Source organism: Triturus cristatus, chromosome 7 (assembly GCF_964204655.1).
Source record: "Triturus cristatus chromosome 7, aTriCri1.1, whole genome shotgun sequence".
Classification (NCBI taxonomy): domain Eukaryota; kingdom Metazoa; phylum Chordata; class Amphibia; order Caudata; family Salamandridae; genus Triturus; species Triturus cristatus.
This window is the reverse complement of record NC_140590.1, coordinates 212,114,155-212,139,213: the sequence shown is the minus strand read 5'-3', so window position 1 is coordinate 212,139,213 and position 25,059 is coordinate 212,114,155. Positions and strand designations below refer to the sequence as shown.

Below are 25,059 nucleotides of genomic sequence, written 5' to 3'. Positions count from 1 at the left end.
CTACAAAATACACATATTTGATGTGCTAGGTTACATTTTTTCACATGGCTGCATCAGTATAATGTTCTTTCTGATTGCCATTATTGATATTTAAATAGAATTGTCAAGAAGCAAACTAAAGATATCCAGACAGAAGGGCCTCATAGACTCTGGTTATTATTGTGCTGATCTGCAATAGCTGATCACTACTAGGTTGAGTTGTGCTCTCATTGTTCACATGTGAAATTGCTAGTTTTCCATGAGTTTTGGAATTGGTTTGATGAATTAAATTAATGTCAACGTGTATTCTAGGGGGTTTTGAGCCTACAATGTTTGGAGCTAAATTCCTCTTTTAATGTTTTGTGTAGATCGCCCAGAGGAGATATCCCTAGGTGAGCTTGGGGAGATGACGGAAGGAATACCTGTTAAAATCAACTGTTCTGCTGTTCACACCTGCCCATCCTCACCACCCACTCTGAGCTGGGACTGGAAGGACATCAATGTCCGCAGTTTTACTGAAGACCTCAGTAATGGCAGATGGAAGGTGGTCTCTGAGATGTACTATACTCCCATGGCAGAGGATCATGGGAAATCTTTACAGTGCACTGCTTCATACACAGAGAATATAACCTCAAAAAGAACACTCAGAATGGCAATAAGATGTGAGTAAATGTACCCTTAGCTGTTACATATTGGTTTAGGTGATATCTTGATGTCACATTTTATTATTACATATACAAAGTAGGTGGTGGTGGTGGAAAAAAATATTCTCAACAAAGTAATGCCTATTCTAATACCTACTTCTTGTGTGTGTGGAAGTTATATGTGAAATATATCAACATTATGTACATGCAAGGCATGCCTGTCCAAGTAAATACATTTCTAACAATTGCCTGTGACCCAGTACTCTAATGCTAGGGAGACATGTTGATATAGTACAGTAAGTTGCACATTATATATATATATTCACTGAAAAAAACATAGGTTTCAGGGGCGTTATAGTTAGCTGGACTTTTCACTCGTACAAAACCATTGAAATTCCCCCGTTATAGTTAGTTCAGCTAACTATAACTCGCGCGCCCGCAATGCACTGCTGATGACGTCACATATTATATCACTCATGACATGGTCAGTGACATCACTCATGACATCACTGATGACATCTCAAATGACATCACTGATGACATCACTGATGACATCATCCAGTGAATGTGTGTTTTTCTGAAAATTACATATGTTTTATATATGTATATCTCAAGGTCGATGGAAGAATAAATGGGTATATAAGTGTCTAAATGGATTTGTTTTTGAAAAATTGATTGTATAACTGACTGATTAAGTGTATCTTAGTGAACACATCGCTTAGTGAGTAATGCTTAAATATGTAAATATCTGTATCAGTCTCTCACTTTGTGTATAAGTGGCTGCATGGGTTGGTGAGTAGCTACATGAGTGTCTATATAGGTTATTAGTTGTTTTTTTGAGTATCAGTATGAGTGTCTGTATGGTTCGGTGGGGGGTATTATGTAGTGCATAGGTGCATGAATGAGTGACTCACTGTTTGTATGTGTTGAAGACAGCATGTGTGCAGGACTGTATGGGTGGATGATGTGTGCATGGGTGTGTTAGTGAGTGAATGACTGTCTCAATAGTGTCTTTATAAGTAACTAGTATATGTGACTATTGGTGTATATAAGTGAGTATATGTGAGAGTGAGAGATTGAAAGAGTTCCTGTATGAAAAAGTATGTGTTTCTATAAGTGATTGTTTAAAAGACTAAGTTTGTGTAAGTTTCTGTAGAAGTAAATGTGGTGGTGTGTGTATAACTGTATATGCAAGTAAATGGATGTTTGATGCTTTATTAGCATGAGTGACTATGTGTGTGAATAACTCTATGGATGAGTGGCGTTGTGTAACAGGATGTATAGGTGTATGAGTACATATGATGAGTGAGTACATGTATGAGTTACTGTATAGGACTGTTGGTGAATGAGTGGATGTGTATGTGGATCTTAGAATTACTGAATAGGTTGTTGTAACTGATATTGGTATGTCCATTGTTTTGAAAATTTTAGTTTCTATTTTTGAATGTGTGTATCAAAGTTTATATTAGAGTGGCAGACCTCCTCTCCCCCTATCACAAGGATGATGTCATCAGTGAGGTCATCAGTGATGTCATTTGAGATGTCATCAGTGATGTCATGAGTGATGTCACTGACCATGTCATGAGTGATGTAATCTGTGACGTCATGAGCAGTGCATTGCAGGCGCGCGAGTTATAGTTAGCTGAACTAACTATAACGGGGGAATTTCAATGGTTTTGTACGAGTGAAAAGTCCAGCTAACTATAACGCCCCTGAAACCTATGGTTTTTTCAGTGAATTTCAAAGGTTTTTTAAATGCTAATTCCTAACTATAACGTGCCTGAAACCTATGGTGTTTTTCAGTGAATTTCAAAGGTTTTTTAAATGTTAATTTCGAACTATGCCTACAGAGATAGGGCATGTGAAGAAAGAACGCACAGAAAGAAAAAAAAGAAATGCAGAAAGAAGCAACAGAAGTCCTCAAAGACAAAGAAAAGTGCAGGAAGAAGGATAACGTGCAGAAAGAACAAACAGAAGAGCAGAAAGAAGCCTTGTTGCAAAATCATCCTGTACCCTCAACTTTTTCAGACGGATACTGGTGGTAACTGAGTCTGACTAACCAGTCCTAGAGCCAGTGCTATGTTAAAAGACACTTAGAATACAGTGAAAACACCTACATACACTAGGGAACACTATACGTTGGGGTCCCCCTGTGATCAGCATGACCTCCTCTGTAAGCCCCTAGTATATAATAGGGCAGGGGATTACAACTACCTCTTAAAACGCGCCACAGGTCGTGTTTGCACACGTCACCTCAGGCCCCGTCCCCTCACTTCCCCACTGTGTAAACGCTCCCTGTGGCCGTTTTAAGTTGGGAGATTAAGTCCTCTTGAATCCTGAGGATCCCTAGGGTCCAACTAAACCGCTAGGTACCTCCAGTAAGTGCCACAGAGCTGCGTTTCAGAGAGATGTAAAAAGGGGCCCGGCCTAGACCACCTCTCTGCAACGCAGCGCAGTGGCGCTTACTGGAAGCACCTGGTGGACTTGTTGGCCCCCAGTGTCCCTCAGGTTGAAAGGGAATTATTTCCCCAACTTAAAACGTGCCATAGGGCGTTTCTAAACACGTTACCTCAGGCCCCGTCCCCTCCCTTCACCACTGTGTAAACACGCCCTGTGGCTGTTTTTTAAGTTGGGAGATTAAGTCCCCTTGAACCCTGAGGATCCCTAGGGGCAAAATAGCCCACTAGGTACGTCCAGTAAGCGCCATTGCAGAGAGGTGTAAAAAGGGGCACGGCCTGCACCGCCTCTCTGCAACGCAGACCAGTGGCGCTTACTGGAAGCACCTGGTGGGCTAGTTGGCCCCCAGGGTCGCTCAGGATTGAAAGGGAATTATTTCCCCAACTTAAAACGCGCCACAGGGCGTGTTTGCACACGTCACCTCAGGCCCCGTCCCCTCCCTTCACCACTGTGTAAACCCGCCCTGTGGCCGTTCTAAGTTGAGATTTAGTCCCCTTGAATCCTAAGGGTCAAACTAGCCCACTAGGTACCTCCAGTAAGCGCCACAGAGCTGCGTTGCATAGAGGTGTAAAAAGGGGCGTGGCCTCAGAACACCTGTCTGCAACGCAGCTCCCTGGCGCATACTGGAGATACCTGTTGGGCTAGTTGGCCCTCAGGGACCCTCAGTAATGAAGGGTAATTAATTCCCCAACTTACAACTGGCCAGGGGGCGCGTTTGCAGAGTGCTGCAAGGAGGGGGCGTGGCCTCCGGCGCGATGCCGGTCTTTTATTTATTTTATTTTTTTAAGAAGGAGGGCTGTGTGGCCACCCTTCTTTTTCTAATTTACTGGCGCTGGGGACCCCATCCCCCAGGGCCTGCACCCTAATTTGTTTTGTTGAAAAGAATTAATTTGGCCCTCCCAAGGCCTTAATCGGCCCCGGGGACCCCAACCCCCGGGTCATGGCCTTTTTTTTTTTTTTTTTTTTTTATTCTTTAGGAGGGGGCTGCATTGCCCCCCTCCTCAGGCCACTTATGGCCCCAGGGACCCCATCCCCCGGTGCCGGCCTTTGTTTTTTAATATTTAAAAAAAATATATATTTATAGAAAAACCTAGGACATGCTGGACAAACCGTATGTACCTATCACCATGACGATTTGCGTGATATTCATTAAAAGGCGACTTTGCATAGAATGAATCCACATGGAATGTATTTACACCGCTAGTGAAGCTCTGACGTGTCTGATGCCCCTCCATGCCTAATCCCGGCGCCCCCGCCAGTGGGTACTCTCCAAGTAGACACCCTTGTCGTTTATTTATACAAACATGGGTAGCTATTGACGGGCACATTTAATATACACGCACACCAAGCCATTCAAAGGGGATTCGACAAAAATTCAACCAAACTATGCAAGAAACCCACCTCGCGGTTAATAAAACACACATCCACCGCCGGATGTGTAATACTTTTTATTTTACTCTCTGGAAAGGAGACGAACCTCACTTGAGAGTCACAGCATGCTCCTGGCTGAGCCCAGTGCTGTGTTACACCCACCAGTGCCCGCCAAGTGCCTCACACCTCTGTGTTGTATTCCACCAGCTAGTGTGTATGCTATGAAACTCTCTAGCCCATGTGCACTGTAACACCACCTCGTGAATATATCATGCCACGCTTGCCTTTGCACGGGGTATATTACCCCATCTAACGTGCCCTCCTCGATGCCTATGTTATAACGCACAGCGCTATGCCATACATATTACAATCTGGGATCCGTATCTATGTCACCGGGCATATGCAACGTTACACTCCCCAGCACATATTTTATATTACAACTTTAGAGACTAGTTAGGTTACACAACACTGGCCTGTGCATATTACACTCCAAGGCGCATATCGCATAGCACGAGCTAGTGCCTGTGCTATCTCGCGCTCTCCAATGAATCTGTCATTGCGCACAATGTATTGCATATTATATTTCACGCCCCAGTTCATCTTATATCACACTTTTCGGTGCATAGTTTATACCATATACTATATCTAGTTTTCATTTTCAATCGTGCTCTCAGGACTATGTTCTATATAACACTGCGTCCACCTACCCTTTTCACGGGCATTACATTTTGCGATGGGGGGTGGAGGGTCAGGGGGTGTTTCTGCCAAGTGAGCCCGGAGTCAGTCACAAACGTCCTCTTCTTCCTGAATAAAAGTGAGATTATGCTGCATACTTGTTCATATTTTAAGTAGTTCGCACAGACACACATTTTAAAAACAATAAAGTTCCTAATACCCACCTTCTCTGAACAGTTAGCTTGCTGCCCCATCCACCTCCTCCCTATCCTCTGTTGTCTGAATCCATGGACTAGCCTCCTCCCTGCTGCCATGCATGGTCGGATGTGATGCCACTGCCCTCCATTTAGCATGATGTACCAGTCCACTCCTCCTGCCCTCCATTGCCCAATTCTATGGCCCATCATTGACCTCCTGCTTAGCCTCCGTGCTTAGCTTGCTGCCACTATTCTCCTTCCCCCTGCCGTCCGATGTCTTTGTGCATGCCCCTGCTCCATCCTTTTTGCCCTCCTTGTTCCATGGACCTGCCACTCCTATCTACTCTGAGTGTTCTGTTGAGCTGCCACTCCCCTCCCACCTGCCTAGCATTGTCAGATGACTGTAACCTGTCCCTGCCACCTCCACCCTGCCTGTCCACATGCCATGCCCCTATCCCCTTCCTTCTGTCCTCCATGGTCCATTTTACTGCCACATCCTTCTGCCCTCCCTGGTCTGTTGTGCTGCAATTACTCCTCCTTCCTGCCCCACGCGGTCTGTTGTGAGGCCCCTTCCCCTGAACTCTCTTGTCTGTGCCCAGGTCCTGACCCTCCCTTCTATCCTCCATGGTCCTTTGTGCATGCCCCTGCACCCTCCTTCTTGCCCATCATAGCCATTGTGCTGCCACTAACCCTCCCGCTTGCCATGCATTGTCTTCTGTGCTGCCATGGCCCCTCCCACCTTCCCTGTGTGGTCAGCTAGCTGCCCCTGGCCCCCTCCCACCTTCCCTCCATGGTCTGTGTGTATGCCATCATAGTCTCATTGTTGCTCTCCATGGTGTGTCTTGTTTCTAGTGCCCATCCTGCCTGACCTCCATGGTCATCTTGCTGCTCCTGCCCTGCCCCCTTGCCCCCACCCATGTGCAGACCCCTATTCCCTCCCTCCTGGCTTGTCTGTTCCATTGTAATGCCCCTGATCCGTCCCTCCTGCCCTTTATGGTCTGTTATGCTGCAGCTTTCTCTCCTGTCTGTCCATTATGGTCAGCTAGCTACCATTGTTCTCTGTTGTCCATGTGCATGGTCCTGTCCCCTCCCTATTGCTTTCTATGGATTGTTGTGCTGCACTCCCGTCCCGCATGCTCTGTGTGGTGTATTGTGCTGCTGCAAAATCTGATGCCTGCCCTGTAGGGTCAGTTTGTTGCACCTCTCCATGTCCCTCCTGTCCTCTGTTATCCGAGTCCATGTCCCTACCCCAATTCCTCCTGCCTACCATGATCCAATGTACCATACTTGCGAACATTTTGAACTTGGTAAGAGGGAGATTTTGAAAAAAAACTGGGGTATTGATTTTCCCCTTTGAGTTGCATTGAAAAAGAGGAGATTGTAGATAGGAGACTGATCAAATAAATCCCATTTGAGCTTAAAAACATTGTACGTTTCCTGGCTGAAACGTGTCTGTTGGCATGTATGGTTGTACTACCACTGCCTCTTCCTTCTGCCCACAATGGTCTATTACATTGCCACAGCCTCTCTTGCCAGTCCTGTATTGTTGGTTTGTTGCCCCTGCCTCCCTTTCCACTGCCCTCCATAGTCTGTTGTGCTGCCACTGCCCTTCCTGCCTGCCCAGTGTGGTCAAATTGTTGCATCTGCACTCTCCTACCTGCCTTCAATTTTCAGAGTCCGTGCCCCTGGCCTCTGCCTCTCAACAGTATCCCAATGAACAACTAGATTGCTAACATTCTATATTTATTACAAAAGTGTGGAACGCCTGACGTCATCTTGATGTCATCAAAACTGTAATACCTAGAGTATTTCCTTTAGAAATTACATATATGAGAGGGTCTTATTTGCATCAAAGTTATGGTTAGTGCTCTAAAAAACTAAAATGAGGACATATTTTCTGAGTTTTCAAATAGTGACAAAGAACTTTTAAATTATTTGTAATCTTTATGTTTTTTTATCCAGTTGACCACTTGATTAAATGTTGCACCTTGGCGAGAGAATGTGGTGTTACTTCCAGAGCTGCAGACTTTGCAACTGGGGAACGAGGTTGGAGTTTCTGCTTCACCTCTGGTCAAATCACTTAATCTCCCCATGTCTACAACCAAAATGAATTTGATCTTGTGTGATGTAACCAATGCTCATGTAAAGCACTCCAATACCTGACAAGTCTGCACTATATAAAACTGCAAATACACCAAAAATAAGTGTTTTGCACACTTCTGTCATTGGGCTACATGTGGGCTACATCTAGGTGATATTTGTGCTGCATTTGGGCACTTTTGTGGCCATCTTGGGAGATTTATTTGTTATGAAGTTTCCTAATTTCCTCATTTACTGCAGTCTCCTCAGTAGGAAATGCTTTCAATTTTTTACTTTGATTCCATCAAGAAGGTATTCAGATATGTCACACATTTGCCATAAATTCTGAATGTTAGCACTCTAGTTGCTCATTAGATCACTGTAGTAAAGCTACTGCTCACCAAGGAAGTCTGCTGCTGGTATTAAAAGTGCATGTTTCAGTCTGCATATCAGACTTTTTGAATGAAATATAAGAGGATTTGAGAAGTCACTCTAAATGTGCCCTAATTTTTCTTTCTTCAGCACTAATCATAATTTCTATGGCAAAATAAACCCCCTTATTGTGTTCCTTTTTAAATTAAATGTTTTAAGTATTACTAGTTTATTCCAATCAAGATGGCTTCAGGTGTGCCATACTTTTGTCATAAGTAAGACAGTAAGCGCTCTAGTTGTTCTTAAGAACACTCTGGGACATTCTGTCATTGGGCTACAATTGGGTGATATTTGGGCTACATTTGGGCTCTTTTGTCTCTGGTGGCCATCTTGGGAGATTTATTTGTTATGAAGTTTCCTAATTCCTCATTTATTGCAGTCTCCTCCAATGTTGCCAGATTGGGCTATTTCCTGCACAATTGGGTGACTTTTTTCCCAGTTGTGCGGGAAAAACCCATGCCTGGCGGGGGGCTACTTTTTGGGCTAGAATTGAAAGGGTGTGCGCAATTTCACTGGCCTGGGCGGGCGCCGACCCCGAGGAGGCATGCATCATCATTACGGCGTAGGCGTACGTGATGTTGTGCAGTCTAGAATGCTAACTTGTTACTCTTCGTAGTGCACAGTGCACTCACTCTTATTTTGCACATGCGTGCTGCACCGCCGCACGCGCCACCCAGAGGGGTCACCTAGCTTTGTTGTTAACTTGTGTGTGTGCGGGCACTGCGGGCCAATGTGGGGGTCCCCCAGGGCCGTCAATCCAGTAGCGCGCGAAAACGCAACCAATGACGGCCCTGGGTATCATTTTTTGCCCAGCCCCTGCGGTTCTCTATAATGCTGGGACTGAGTGACATCACGGGATCTTACTTTCGAGTTTCGGCGCGGCGGTGGCGCTTGGCTCAACGGTGGATGGCTGGACGGGACGCATGAACGCAGCACAGCAGCAGGCCGCCCGGCGGCGCCCGCAGTTGCTGAGTCCGGACTTCGACGCCGGACCTCAGGTGAGTGAGTCATAGGCGCAACTAGAGCCAAATTACGGGGTTGAGGGGGTGTAAGAAAATTTTTTGAGGGGGGCTGAGTCTTTAAGCAATAGACAGAGTGGAGATTGGGGCAGGGAATTAAGGGCGCGTGCATTTTTTAGGTAGGGTGACCAACCACGGTCCGTAATTTGGACCTCTCCGGGGCAACGTGTAAACCCCAGCGACACTGTCGGAGGCCGTGATTGCCCGTCAGCTGAAAGAGCAGATGGCGGCTCCCGCCCGCTGGAGGAAAGACAGGCTGTGGGGCAGCCAAGAGAGAGACTGGGTACAGAATCCAGTTAATTCAAAGAAGCTGGTGAAACAAGTTGAAAAGAAGGGGCTAGAGTTCTTTCAGTCTCACCATTTTAGAAAAGTGCAGTTTCAATATTATATTCAAGGAAGCCATGGTTTCTGCATTTTTATTTTATGCAACTAACATCCATTAACAAAGCAAATGGTTCTGGCTTGTTGTAGGTGTAACGTTACTTGTTGTGATATATATCTGGATGCAATGACAGAAGAGGCAAAATACCAGTCCGGCGACACACAATGCTAAGCACAGATTTTTAGCTTAGTTGTTTTAAGCAACACCATTAATTACATCAGACCCCCAGTTTTTTCACCCAGCTTAAAGCCCTGGAAACACCATGTCACAATCACCTCATGGCCTGGCACTGTGCATCATGCATGACTCATGACTTCCACTTTTTCAGATTGCCTATGTGCAGGTGCATAGTGAACCCTCCTCCACCCCACCCCTTGCTTTAGGAAGACAGCAAGGGCAAAATTCTTGATGGGCCTCTTCTGTCTGCAACTCTGCAGACAAAGGCTCAGCTCATAATTACGAGGAAAAGGTGGGAAGTGAGTAAGGGATGGGTGGATGGCTGGATGGATTAGTGAAAGGGTGAATGGATGAATGAAAGGGTGAGTAGATGGATAATGAGCGAAAGGATGGATGAGTGAAAGGGTGGCTGATCGGTGAGTGAATGGGTGGATGGATGAGTGAATGGATGGATGAGTGATAGGGTCAATGGATGGATTCATGAGTGGATGAGTTGAAGTATGGGTGGAAAGAAGAAAGGAAGGAAGGCTAAGTGAAAGGGTCAATGAAGAGAGAAAGGGAGGAGGAATGAATGACTGAAAAGGGGACTGGGTGGTAGGATGAGTAACTGGGTGGATGGATGATTAAGTGAAAGGATGGCTGGATGGGTGAGTGGATAAATGGCTGGATGGATGAGTAGATGGTTGGGTGGAAGAGTGGATGGATGAGTGTACGGATGGATAGGGTGAAAGGGTGGATGAATGGATGAGTGAAAGTGTGGATGGAGGGATGGATGAGTGAAATGATGGATGGAAAGATACATACGTTTTCAAATGGATGAATATGTTTGGATATAGATGGAATTACTTATACACTATTACGCGACCTCTTTTGATATGTCTGTAAAACGTACCTTTTGTCCCGAAGTTTTGTCCTGAATTTTGACCTCCCGTCCTGAATTTTTGTCCTGAATTTTGACCCTTTGTCCTGAATTTTTACACTCACCATCCTGAATTTTCACCCATGCCTGTTGGTCACCCTATTTGTAGGAAGTGATGAATATTGATAGATGCCAGGAAGTTGACGTAGGTAAAGAGTGTTTTAACACCCAAACCAAAACTGACCACATTGGTTGTTCGTAGACCAGCCCAGCTTCGAAAACGGTCGTGCAGGGGCCACCAAACCTCGCACGCACCTGCTGGCAGCACCGCGTGCGTCTGTTTACCACTGTCCTGGCATGAATCTAACACTCCGTGCTTCACCACGTTGCTGATGCCAAGGCGCGCACTGACGCACACTGTTTGCCGATTGAACTGGAGCTGATTTCGGGGGGGGGTCTGAATCTTTAAGCAATAGGCAGAGTGGAGCTGCAGGGGCTCTTAGAAGTCACAGTGAGTTTCTGATGACAATTTGTGCATAACTGGAGACTTGCTACTTTGGGCTGGTTTTTGGGCTGAAACTGGTCTGATTGGGCTTATTTTGGGCTTATATTTGAGCGGCTTTGGGCTTGGGATGGGTCTAAAAATCTGGCAACACTGGTCTCCTCAGTGGGAATACTTTCAGGGGCAGATTTATGTTTCCTGGCGCACAAATCAGCAGGGATGCGCCAGGAAAGATGCGTCGCGCAAGTGTACCCTTGCGCCACCACAGATGCGCCGCATTTACAATGCAGCGCATCTTGGCGCAAGGATAAACAGATGCGTGACGCATCTGATGGTATAAGGGCGGCGCATTGCTGGAGTCATGTCGCAAGCACGACGCAACTCCAGCAATGCTCAGGGGCTGCCCATACCGAACATGCTGCGTCATGTCTTACGCCTGCTTCAATCAGGCGCAGGGTTTTGACGCAGCCGCGTCGGAAACGTTTGTAGATTTCACTGCATCACTTTTCCAAGGCTTTTTCCGATGGAACGCCCACCCTACATACATTAAACCTGACGCAGGTTTAATGTAGCGCACCACTAATCGTACTTTCTATGGCAAAATGAACCCCCTCATTTTGTTCCTTTTTAAATTAAATGTTTTAAGAGTTACCACTTTATTCCAACCAAGATGGCTTCAGGTGTGCCATACGTTTGTCATAAGTAGGACTGTTAGCGCTCTAGTTGTTCTTTAGAACACTTTGGGAAGCTGCAGTAGAACACATTGGAATCACCTGACAGTCTCTGCCCTTGTTGGATGTACATGTTTTACTGAGAATGTCAGACTTCATTGTCACATGACTGAGAAAGATAATGTGAATTTACAGAAAATATGCTCTCAGTTTAGCTTATAGATCACCTTCCAAACCTCTGTGGGAAAAGCATGAGAAAATAATAGTTTTCTCTCAAACATGATTCATGATATCACAGCAGAAGGCTTTTTCACATGGTAAAATCCCCTTAGAACACACCACAATTCCTAAAATGAGTATGGTACCATCAACAAATGATTTATAATGTAACTAAAGTCTTAAAACCTTCTATTAACTGCAATGCTTTTTAATGAGGTGCTATCATGTACATTGGTCCCAAGATGCCTGCCAACACTTCTTGAATGAAGTGCTGACAGCCAATCAGATCTCACGCTGAGATGTGTGGTTAGGCTCCGCCCAGATATGTATGTGATTTTACTTTTGATTTTCTCGGGAACTACTGAACAGATTGACACCATATATGCAAAAGGCACATGCCTGACCTGAGGACTACCTCTTTGCCAAATTTCAAGTAATTCTGTTCAGTCGTTCGGGCTGTACCTTCGACTAAAGGTCCTATGGGAAAATGCATGGGGAAAACGCGTTTTGGGACCCCCCTTTTTTCTCAGCCCCCGCTTGACGAATCACCCCGAGAATTTCAGGGTAGGAGCTGAGCGGAGCGCCCCATTAGTTTTGAAAATTTCACGAAGATAAGTCAACCAGTGCCAAAGTTATTCAAAATAGAATTTTCAGATTTTCTATGGGAACTCGGTCCTAACTATAACTATCTACTGGCGACCGCCAGTAGATAATATATATATATATATATATATATATATATAATGGTCGATATGGTATTTGAACCAATCATTGGCAACGCACTAAGTTACATGCAGTGGAAGGCATCTGAGGAAGACAGAACGCTGAAACGCATCATGGCAAAGTAACTGCAATCAATACATTTATTTTGACCCTGCGAGTGCCCCACTTTCAGTGTATTAGTTGCTGTGTAGCACGCAAGTTCCTGCCTCGCTTGTTGGTGCACCCGCCATGGAGTGCGGAAGCCACGTTGGGGGGTGTGTGTGTGCGTGTGCGTGTGTTTTACTCTTGTGCGGGGTGAAACCCTTTCCAAGCACAGCTACAGAACAGTCAGGCTAAACTTGGAGGCAATGTGTGAAATGTTTATGCAGCACTTCAAACAGTAAAAAAGTGAAAACATCACACAAGAAAAATACCACATCAGATTAGAAAAATAGAGTACATTTTAATAATAAAACAAGACCTAAATGACAAAAATCCAATCCATAGAACCGGAGGTACGCAATTTTAAAGGTTTATGATACAATAGCACCAAAAAAGTACTTTAAATCCTGGTTGCAAAGGGTACCAGAGCCCCGCATCAAGGATGCATTGTGCAGCCAAGGTGATGCAAGCTCCTAATCAGACAAGCATTGCACAGCTTCTGCTCTGAGGGGCTGCAATGTGCAGTCCTGTGCCATCATCAAGGAGGCTGTTGATGAGGGACTGGCGATGTGAAGTTCTGCCTCAAGATGTCACGCACAAGCTGGTTCCAAGGAAGCTGCGAGGATTGTGATGCATTGTCCTGTTTCAGCTTTGAGGCTGCCTTCGATGACAGGCTTGTTATATGAGGACCTATGGGGGTGCTTTACTTTGCAACAGTTCCTATGAAGCTGCAAAGATGATGCGTAGTCCTTCCACTGGTAAAGTCGACGTGGCTTAGGCGATGAATCAGTTCTGCACAGAGTTGCGCTGTGCAGCAGAAGTAATACGTTGGTCCTGCTGGATCCACCAGAGTGCTGGCAGAGCACCTTCAGGCCCACTTCTAAAAGTCCAGGACTGGGCTGACACCAGTTGGCAAGGTAGAACTCTCATATGGCAGAGTCCAGGTGCTGGGTTCAAAGTTGTTGGACCCTTCTGTCCCTGAGGCTCTAGTCAGGAGACAGACCACATTGCCCTTGGAGTCACTCTGGTGGTCCTGGTCAATAAGCATCACTCCACAGTTAACCCTTTGAATATGTCCTATACATATCCAGACTAGTAAGCATGTTAATAAATGTGAAGTTGCAATCTCTTGCTATTGTTTGTACTATGTCTCACAAAAAGGCGAGTCACAATTATCCGAAAGCTTTTAGACTCCCATATTTTGCTGATTACACACCTGGTGTATAATAATGGGGATCTTCAACTTGGAGAGAGGAAACAACAAGCATTTGCAATGCAAATAGGTCTCGCATTTGTGAGTTAGAGCTATTGACGTTGTAAATGGCAATTTCTTTTTTACCTACACGTATTATTTTTGGAATGAATGTATGTAGTGTGCAAAATCCCTTGGAAAGGTCCTGCACTTTGTAATAAATATATTGAAAATGACGCAGTGTGGATTGTGTCAACAATTGCTTGGCACGTACCTCATGGGTGAAGTGTCACCACACATGCACACTGTGGTGCTTTAATAATGCGAAGCTCATTAATAAAAGTAGTGCTTACAGACTAAACAACGCGATCGGAGCATGTGAATCTGAATCCCGGCTTCTCTTTCATTTTCTGGACTATTTGACTCACTATCGTGCGTCTTGGTTATCACCAAAACACTGGGAGGCAATGAAGTTTGCCAACGGGGCAGGGGGGCTTCGGAGGTACATGAAAATGTATTCATTGCCTAGTTGTCAAAGGTCGCCTGGTGCTATTAGTTAAAAGAGTGGAGATTTAATTAAGATATTAAGAGTACTTTACTCGCATCTATGAGGAAATCGACATTAACTAAACAAAATGCCAGAATGCATGTCAGTTTTCACAGTGTTTTAGACAGTACTGGTTGCCTAGTTTCATTGCATTAATTTTTGTGTTTACTCTTTTACACAGCATCCAAAGTAGGTTACCTAACCCCAAAGCCCTGAGTTGTTAAATGACCCATAGAAGGGAGTGTTTTACAGTTGAGCAAATATGTTCAAATGTAATTTTGGTAGTGCCATGGAATGATCAGCCAAAGAGGTACTCGATGAGCAGTTATTTAACTACACGTTCAAAACGTACGATATTGTGGCTGTTGTTTGTTTGTACCCAACCACCTCTTTCAATGTGTTTATTAACACAGAGGTTCATCTACCAGACAGTGATCACAGAGGGGCGACTAAAGCACAGAACAAAATGTATTCATTTATCCCGAGTGTGAAGGCACCCAGAAGGCTTAGGTGCCCGCCCGGAGAGGCTAGGGATTGTAGCGCTTCTACAGACTCTGCCATTCTCCTCTGCACCAGCAGGGCACAGCTCGGAATCTGCCTCTTCTGCTAAGAATATATTGAGGGGATGAGGTTGGGGCATGCGGGAGTTGCCAGGAGATTTCCAGGTTATTGAAAGTGATGATTCTGATGTGAGGCAATGGAGACTGACTTTGTCTGTTTTTCTGCACCAGTCTATTTTTCTCCCATCTACTGGGCTCACTGTCATGTATCCATTCATCTCTCTTTGTTAGAGGTGCGCAAGCCAATATATGAATTAGCAGGTAGACCCAGCCGGAGAAGAGCCAAGTGTATACGAGCCAGTGGGCGAGACGTGAAAATGATGGGCATGTTAATCATACAGTAAATATGATGTAAATGTGCGATAATGTCTCTTCAGAATTCACAAAAGTGCATTTCTTTAGCGCGTCACATCAGTACACAAGAATATAGCACTGAATTGAGGGGAAGTTATTAAAAGTTGTTGTTTCAAGCATGAGTTAAAACACTGCCGCTCCTCCTGCCCGACAACAATACCATTTGTGAACTAAGAGGCGTCAGTTGCCATGCATACCCCAAATGCTGCCTAGAGTCTTATTATATTTAGAGTAACATTAAAATCTAGTTCATTAAACAAGAGAAGTTTTTGTACAGCAAGCATCTTGAACGCGCATATTTCAAGGTGGCAATAATAAAATGAAAACGGAATTGCCGGCAGGCAAGAAAACACGAACGAGAGTGGGAGGGGAGGGGCAGGGGAGGTTAAAAAGTAACAGACTGAGGGAGGGGGCGATGGGGTGGGGAGACAGGGAAGAAAATAGTGCTAGGAGTAAAGGGGCCAATAGCCGTGGAAGGATACAAATGATGAATGAGGAAGGACTAACAAGCCTCAAACCAATCGGAAGGCAGCATTTAAGACAAAAGCCAATGGGCAGAGAGTGGGTGGAGCTTCCACGAAGCTTCCACACTACAGTATATACTGCATGCCTCGCAAAGCGATGGCAGCGCATGCGCGCTGTAACGCTAGGCGAGACCTAAAAAAGCTAACCTGTACTATGCAACCACACAACATGCTTTACCCTTTCACTCCAAGTAGGACATTGTGGTGCGTAAGATTTGTTCCTTCTTTGGTACGGGAACAAAGACCATTGTCACCATGAGGCTCAACAATTCTACTTCAATTGAAGAGCTGATCCCCTCAATGGTTTTCACCTCAGACTCCAACACACCGAAAAACACATTGTCTCAATTTACCGCAGTCTTATTCCACTATGCCCCCCACATTTGCCTTCACCCGTAATCCACATATCTTTAATCCTTCCTTTGTACACATCCACTTCCTGCTTTATTTTCCCCATTATCAACCACTGACTCTTTTCCACATTTTTGCAATCACAAAGGAAAAATCTAATACCAAGTTTTTGCCTCCTCAATAATTAAATAGATACACCCGACATCACTGGGCATATTTCTGTAGTTCGGAATTGAAACTTTAAGAGCTTTACTCTATGCAATACCTTCTCTAGCAGACAATTTAACCGGCCCCTGGACAACCCCATTAAACTTTCGACTCAGAATGTAGCAGTGAAACAGAAATTTTCAAGGCTTATGCCACATTCAGTAAGATACAGTTCCATTTCGGCACTAACAAATTGCGGGTCATCATCCAGTATAATTTCCTCTGGGAGCTCTTCCCTGTAGAACACACCACCTAGAAACAATTAAATTATCACTTAAGTGGTCAATTTCTCTTCTATCCTGAGCCTTAAGGACTATGCCAACTGCTTGTCTTTCTACAACAAAAAGTGGCCCAATTAGATCAATACCTAACTTCAATTAGGTCCCTCAGTAAATTCAAATGGATACTTTCAATAATAAACACCTTCACAGATCTGCCACTTCTCAAGCACAAATTAGATTCCCGTGCCTAGCAGCATCCATCCCCGTCCATACAACGCGTTACCATGAATATCTTTTTATAACAGACATCCCTAGATGACCTTCATAACATTGGCTGAATATCCACTACCCCAACCCAAACTGACGTAAAAGTGTGTTACTTCTGATCAAAACCCCATTTCAGCATTTGTTATCTCGTATTTATAATGTATTTTCACTTTTCTGAGTACTTTCCATTCTTCAGGACACCCATCATAAAAATATACCAACTTTTTGAATTTGAACACATCTATTTGTGAAATACTAACTTGTATAACCTGCAGGTCTGGTAAAAATGTTTCGAATCCTGATGAAGATCTGTACGAAGGGTAATATGTCAGCAACTATGCACATTTAGAACATCAAGATAATCCACCTGTCAGATGAGTGCCAGCCAGGTCATGCAAACAATAAAAATCAGTGCCCTGTGTCATAAAGAGATTGTAATACCTTACATGAACAAAGTATGTACAGCTGACAAGAGCATAAGATGGTAAGGACATAAGGTTCAAACAGTCCACTCCCTCCCTATCCCAGCCTAGGCTTGTTCATGCATCTGTTTCATTAAATGCTGCAGGTTTCAGGACACTTTAATGAGACCTACTGGGAATAGGAATACCTGTAGTGTGCCAATAAATTACGGTGTGCACCTGGGTGGGGGTGGAGTGTTCTAAGCACCAAAACGTATTTCTCGAAATTCAGTGGGAGAGCTGATGTGTGCCTCAAAAACAAAAAAAACAAAAAAGGAAGGAAGAAAAGCCTAGGTGTGCACGGAAACCTGCCTCCATGAGGCCAAACTAGAGATCCGGCTCATTATGAAGTTTCACATAAGAACCAACCTCTTCATCTTTACGATGCGCCCCTTCTTTGAACCAAAAACATATATGATTTGCAATGATGTGCTATATATGGCTGTATTCATTTTATCAAATAAATGATAGGCTGGCCCTAAACAATGAACATACATCCATCAGAGTGTGAAACATACTACCAGGCCTATGAGAAGGGAAGTAGAGGCAGATATCAGTTGAACAAGGTGCCAACTAAACTAGAACCGGTCTAGAAACATAATATAAACATTTACATAAAGGTGCTTTGTAGATCAAAAAACACAGGCGAGCTCAATATATATTTGATTTTCATACAGAACTAGTGGTACAGTTTTGGGCTCAGCATGCTAACTGTTCCTTCATTAGGCTTAATTGGCTTAATAGATTAGGAACAAAGATGCTAATAAAAGTGGAAACATGCAAGGGGGTGTGCAGGAGTAGTTGGGACGGATAAGAAAATCAGCTCTATAGACGGTGGAGGGGAAATGAGATCAAAAGGAATGATTACGACTGATGTTAAAGCAATCATTGTTGAAAGAGACAGGTCCTTAGTAACTTGAAGTATGTGAATATCCTGGGTGGGGTTCCTGTTTGAACATTTTGAAACGGTGACCACAAGCTTTGGGATTTCTTGTAAAATGATGGCATTCAGAACTGGAGAATTAGCACTCCTGTTTTGTTTGCATGTACACTTAGCCATTAAGACATACACATACATTAGCAGGTAGCCAATAAACCTGATACATGCGCGCTCTTCGCCCAAAACTATTAATATTTGACAACATGAGGAGAATAGACGTAAATATCTGGGCCACTCCACTTTAGAAGAAAAGCAATCGGAAACGAATCCTAACATTTTCAGGGAAAATTACCCCACCACCATTATACTAATCAAAAATGTGTGGTTCTCCATTCATCAAAGTTCCAATCATATTGAAAAGCTGGCCCAACTTGAACTTTTGACTGAAATACATTGAAGTGAACTTCATCGCCATCTTCGCGCATACAGGTGGAAACGTTTACTTTTTCTTTCATATAAATGCACGTCACTTGGCATCTAAGCAAGTATCCCAGCAAGACGATAACAAACGGCCTGTGAACAACCGAAGTATGTGCATATTTGGCAATCAGGGATACAATCTAAAATGGCCTACATTAAAGATTTCCCTGAAGACGTTTCAGCCCGAGTTCAGATGGGAGAAGGTAAAAAGAACAAGAGCGAGCAGTGTCTCATTCCAGCGAGCAGGTATTCACAATGAACGAGAAAGGCACTTGGGAACGAAGCAAGGAACTAGCCGTGTCCCAACAGCCAAAGCAGCCTCACACACACAAGAGTATCGTTCTCGCAGATCAGAGCACAGAGACAAACATCGCTTTGCCTTCTGAGAATTAAGGCATTCACAAGCGCGGGGCGCCGCATTTTCAAAATTACAGACAGAAAAACGGTAAACTGGACTTTGTTGTGGAACAGGAAAGTTCACACAGAACACAAATATGGAACCTGTGCATCGTGTATGCAAAAAGGAAACAAAAACACAAGGAGCAGAGCAAAGATAAACTATGAAAAGTGAGAACCACAGCAGTTCAGTCAAGTTAGAGAGTAACAGGCAGCACCCCTGTCGAAGAGCCCCGAACACACACATGTCCACTGTCTATAGGTAGCAGAGAAACTCAGATACCTTTAACGCTTCATTGTCACCGATAAGAGACTTCCTGGGGAACAATCGCAGCAGTTTATTCACTCGGTGTTTACACGCACGTTCAACTAGAGGCGCATTATCAGAGACGGGACACGTGTCTCGCTCTAACTCAGCAAAAACCGAGCATCTCGTGATTCACGGCGCTGACGCACAAGAATGAGTGCCTCATTAAAACAAGCCGTCTCCGTGGAGCAAGTCAGCAACGAGGTTGTGTGCGCGCGCGTGTTAGGCAGCCGGGGTCGGCAGCGGCGGGGTGTGTGCGCGCGCGTGTGTCTGTGTGTGCGTCTGCACGTCCACAGACCCCGATCGCTGCGCGTGCCCCGATCTGTCTCCCTTGGGAGGCAACTAGGCAACAATAGTACTCGTTGGCGGCAGCGCTTCGCGCTGCAACGCCAGCGAGACCTAAAAAGGAGTGCCCACTCATTTAACATGAAGAACAGGCAGGTAAATGTCAGGTGGGACATCCTAATCTTTACATCATTCACCTAGAAGAACAATGGTTAAGAGATCTGATCTCGGGACTGGTGATAAATTGTGACTAGTGAATTCCCTTCCCAATAGTTGCATTAAGGGAGAGGGATGTGGACTTCTCCCAGCAGTAAGATTATGGTGGGAGACTGGATCATTTTGCTAGCTGAGCATATGGACATCATAATCCAAACCACACAGCTACAAATTTAGTCTAGGGGAGAGTAATAACGAGCCTGAAAAAATGTCTGCATTTAGATGACATAGCCATTATCTCTAATGGGCCAGGGTAAGGCAATCTTGTTATCTATATATTTGCCAGGGCTGGTAAAACCTGTTTTCTAGAGAATGGTTTAGAGACCAGAATAGCATTTTAACCAATCAGATGTGGAACAGGATGTAAAGGAAAATGGAAAGGGGTAAACCTGGCCATGCTGAAACGGGACAGTGTGGAAGGTGGTCTATAGTTGTGGGCATGGGATGTTATCTAGTGGCACAGTTACCTTATGTATTAAGTTGCCAAAAAAGGTACCAGAAATACACTTGGAAATGCTGCTTGACATGTGCCAGGGACACCAATACTGATGTTCTCATCAGTCTTTCTACCCAGCTATGAAAACTGTTGGTGAGAATCGTGATTGCAGATACCTCATTCATGTTGTTGGGTTCACACTGAGGACTTCCCAGACGGCGAGCCACATAGATGTGCTATGCTTGAGAGAAGAAAACTGTCTTTTAATGCTGATATTTTTATAAGCTTTTGGGAAGACCAAGAAAGCTTAGACCCTGGAAATGGGCGTTTTTACTTTTTGTTTCTTTTGTTAATAATAAGTTTGTCTTACATTGTAAGTAGCCTTGTGTCACAATACAGACCCGGTCTTCTTTTTTGGTATCCACTCCTTCATTCATACATGCAGTATGATTATAGTTAATGACTTAGGAATTCTGCATGGTGCTGGAAAAAAGTAATGCGCCCTTCCCTTCCGAGGTCTTTAGGCTTACTTACACAGCAAGGAATGGTTTTTTCTCATGCATCTTGTTTCTGAGGAATCGGATGCTTTCTTCATGGGTCCCCCATAGGATCTTTTCTATTTTACAATCAATCTTGCCTTCGTCCATCATGCATGATTCTATTTTCTCTGCTAGTGGCAGCTTAGCACAGGCATCCCCTAGGTTGCACTGAGTGTTTCTCTTCAAGAAAATTAACTTATTTGTAAAAATCATTCTAATTCCAATTGATAATTGTTTCCTGAAGACTGGGAATTTTTCTCTTTTTTGAAGGTATTCTCCATCTATCAGGTTTACTGAGTGGTGTTTGGAAAGACTTTGAGATGGGGGTGAGATCCCAGTGCATCACTGAGGGCCTAGTGAGTGATGATTATTCAATAGTGCGGCAGATGCAGTGATAGAAGGCTTAGGTGGGGTGATAGTCCACCGTATCCTAGATATAGTGGCCTTTTCTATAAAACTGAAGGACAGTGGACCATTTAACGTGCGTGTAATGGTGCACCTAGAATGGAAACGCTACCACTGGGCCTGGGGAAGAGCTCTTCATTCATCTGGAATCTCAGGAGCCCCAAGTGAGTTTGCATAGACTGGGACAGCTTCACTGGCATGTTTGTGTTTGTACTTCTCATATTCAGATCTTTTCTGTAAACTCCTCCGAAAGCTTTAATAATGAGTCATGTGAATATAGCTGGATGTATTGTTTGTTGTTTAGGGATCTTCCACAGGCCTTCTAACAATGTCTGCAGAGCCAAGGACATTGTTTTGCTGTCTTGCAGCGTGTTGGAGGACCGTGGCACTTGATAAATTCTTGTAGACTGTAGGTCCATGATCTTTCTTGAGACTAAGCTTGAATTTTAGTTTGTGCACCTGTCATGAGGGTTCTATTGCTTTGTGGTCTGTGCACATGCACTTCACTGCCTTAAACATCCCTGGAGGAGCTAAAAGCTTGAGGAGGAAAGAGATCTTCAACCTGACACCAGGATGGTCAAATACCACTCAGCGCCAGGCAGTCCTCCCCCGACACAGCTCCATCCTTCAGGAGCTCCATTCCCAAAGACATCTGATATTTTGAAGACCTCATTCAATTCTGCCCAAAAACAAAACCTAGCTATTTAAACACAACCTTGACCTGTTACCCCCTTTCTCTGTCCTTCTTTTTCTCCTAGTCCTCACTATGCACCTCCTCTATTTAAGTCCTAAAACACTCTTTCCTTTTCCCCTTTCATTCCCCTCTCCCAAAGTTTCCTCTAAATCTGCCCGCCTTGATGTTTATGCTCATTGATCCTGAATGCAATGCAAGTTGTGAGGTCCTGTTCTCTGTCACTCATATTATTATAAAGATACTCTGGTCACTGCAATATTGAAGATCCATCGACCTATCCATTGTTCGTTATGTAAAGCACAGACACCTACCAGACCACCGCTTTATAAGAATGTGCAATAAAACATGTGCCTGTCTTTTGTTAGCGCATGTTCCAATGAACACTACTATTGTCCATTATCTATAAGTGTTCCATATTCTAGGACTGGATCATCTTCTTTAGCTGATTCAAACTGACAATGCCATCTATGTTCAACATGATTTTGTTGATAGAAAAAAACAACATATTTTACATTTCCTCTCTGGTCTGACATATTATCAAGATAATTGTAACAAACGACAGCATCATATTTACATTTCACTGCTCTTGAATTTCCCCTCATGTGCTGCAGGTTGTGTTGCGTGGGTAATGTTTTCCAACTTGTGTTAGAGCTGTTTTCATGCTGCACCATTGAATTGAAGACAATACAGAGAAGAAGTATATATAACATGAAGTAATCATTTCTATTTTAATTCCCAGATCCTCCCAAGAATACAGCAGTTGTTATTCGTGGAAACGAAACATTACGAGAAGGCGGCAGGGTGACTTTCAGCTGCTCTGCTGTTGGTAATCCTGATGTGTTTGACTACAGCTGGTATGTGGGTCAGGACCAAAAGCCTTCACTAGGCCATGGCCAGGAACTTACTGTGGACAGCGTCGCCTGGAACAGCGGGCCGTACTCTTGCGCTGCAACAAATGCAGTGGGATCAGGAAAGTCCCCACCCCTGAAACTAACCATTGAGCGTGAGTTAATGTGTTGCATGTATGTATTTTATACTTGCCAATGATCACCAGTCATATCACGTGTTTTCTTATTATGGCTGCAGAGGGGGTGCAGAATGAGCTGACATTTGATCTGTATGATTTAGACTCGTGCATCTCACTTAAAGCAGGAGGGCGAGGACAACCCGTCTGCAGCGTTGTATTCAACACCAAGGTACTTTGTCTTTGGAGTCCGGTGCTTCTGTGTAGACCTATATGACAAGGTATGTGTCTCTGACGTTTCTTGGAATACAAGCTAACCGGGCTGGACTGAGAGCCTAAATCAGCCACTGTGCACCACCCCATTGCACTCAGCCGCGCTCAAGCAGTACGTGGAAGGTAACCTTGCATGCGGAGGTTTCAGATTGAGGGGGTCTCCCATCGAGATTTCTTCTTTTTTAAGGTCAAGTGGCAAAAGAGTACATGTACAGCCATCCTAATAGGAAATGTATTGCCTAAAGAACAGCTGCTTTCAGGACTGGGTATGGTCTCTGTGTCACAATGTCCTGTCTAGCCGGGAGCTCTCGTGGTCAATAGACGGACTCCACAGATTTTCCACATTGAATACCATTTTCTTCCACTACAACATGCACACGTAGCATCCATGTAGCTCTCCTCCAACCAACCCCTCTAATATAGGTACTATTATTTTCTAGAAAGAATACACTTGTTTTCTCTTCCTTGCTCGCTCACCCATCGCTCAGGTCGTGCCACACACACTATATATTGTAACCTATGGACTGCTTTTGTTTGTTGCTTGTTATTTGTGATTTCTCCATATGCAGACACGGCTGTCATAAAACCTTTTCTTTCGAACACCACTTACACTAGATTTCCCTAGACCCCCAAATGGTTACTTTTACATTTGCAGAGAAAAAACACAAGCAGACGCATTTTCCACGCCATCCTCTTAGTTGCATTTACATGGGTAAAACAAATCTTAGGAAAATCCTCTGAATGAGAATGATCATATTCCCGATGATTAAAGATGTGAATAATATACTGTAGTGACTAAAAGTACACCCCAGCAGGAGTCATCACACAACCGTAATAAGCTATCCTAAGAGTTGCTAATTGCTCATGACATCAATTTACTAAGGAAGATAGTTGCACAGTTGAGGCCTCAGAAACTTCAGCTTCTCACAATTTACAGGATTAATTCTAGGTCTCCCCCCAAAAATTACTTTTACCATCCAAAAGGGCAGGGCATGCAATTGCCTTTTTGATGGCATTATCCTGTAATCCACGGACTCCTACTTTGGATGTGAATATGAATTCCACAGTGAATTGTCTCAATCCATTGATTACGTCAGCACTTGACTCCATTGTTCCACAGAATATTGTGACATCTTATTGTTGTCATCTTTGTGCGTGCAACAGGCTGACCTTTAGAGTTATTGAAATACAAGCTTGTAAAGCACTTTAGTGAGCTTAGAGAAAGGCTTTTTTTATAGAATTTTTTTCCCTCCAGCTGTTAATTTGATATGGAAGCCAGTTTGTGAATATAGGGATACATAAGAAAAAGTATAATGGACATCAGTGCTTAATTTGAGCCGGTGGTTCTGGTGCTGGGCACCGGCACTTAATTGCCAGCACCACACTTATGACAGACTGATACATGGTGACACTGTCTGCCTAATTTAGGTATTAGCACAGCAAAAGCTGTTTATTAATTCAATTGACATTTCCAATAACTAATAGCCTCCCAAACCATTCTTATAGCTTCGAGGGGCCTGGAATAGTATGAATTGTCACACTTGTAAAAGTGTGCAGGATAGTTGTTGTGTTGGCACCACTGTCACTGGCAGCAACAGATGGTGCAAGGTGTAGTGTCCTCCTGACGAGGGCCCTGGTACAATTTCTTTTGTACAGATTAAGCACCGAGCAGACTAAACCACCCACAATCCTTGCAGAAAAACTACCGATGTGACTCGCACAGGTGAACGGACTATAACCAATATATAACCCCCCTAACATCCAGCACTTCCTCTTTCTTGCTGCTGCTTCCAGGTCATTTTAAGTGACCACTTTCTCATTTATTCCTGTTGTTGAATATATTATTTGTGTATGTTTTATTTGACAGTTTATCACTGCTGCGAAATGCCGAGGGCTGCGCTACCATTTCCTTTCATTGATATTCAGAAGTAGGGAGGCTCTCTCCCCTCCACACCCCATCACCACGACTCACC

The 25,059-nt window shown here is 44.1% G+C and overlaps 1 protein-coding gene across 11 annotated transcripts in view; it reads left to right on the top strand.

The window, feature by feature from the left end:
* LOC146809242 (B-cell receptor CD22-like) overlaps nt 1-25,059 on the top strand; it is a 481,112-nt gene that overhangs the window by 300,587 nt on the left and 155,466 nt on the right. For all 11 annotated transcript variants that reach the window (XM_085616059.1, XM_085616063.1, XM_085616056.1 and 8 more), the window contains 2 exons: nt 348-641; nt 22,589-22,852. In XM_085616059.1, the coding sequence (XP_085472185.1) occupies nt 348-641; nt 22,589-22,852 (558 nt within the window). The remainder of the gene's footprint in view (nt 1-347; nt 642-22,588; nt 22,853-25,059) is intronic.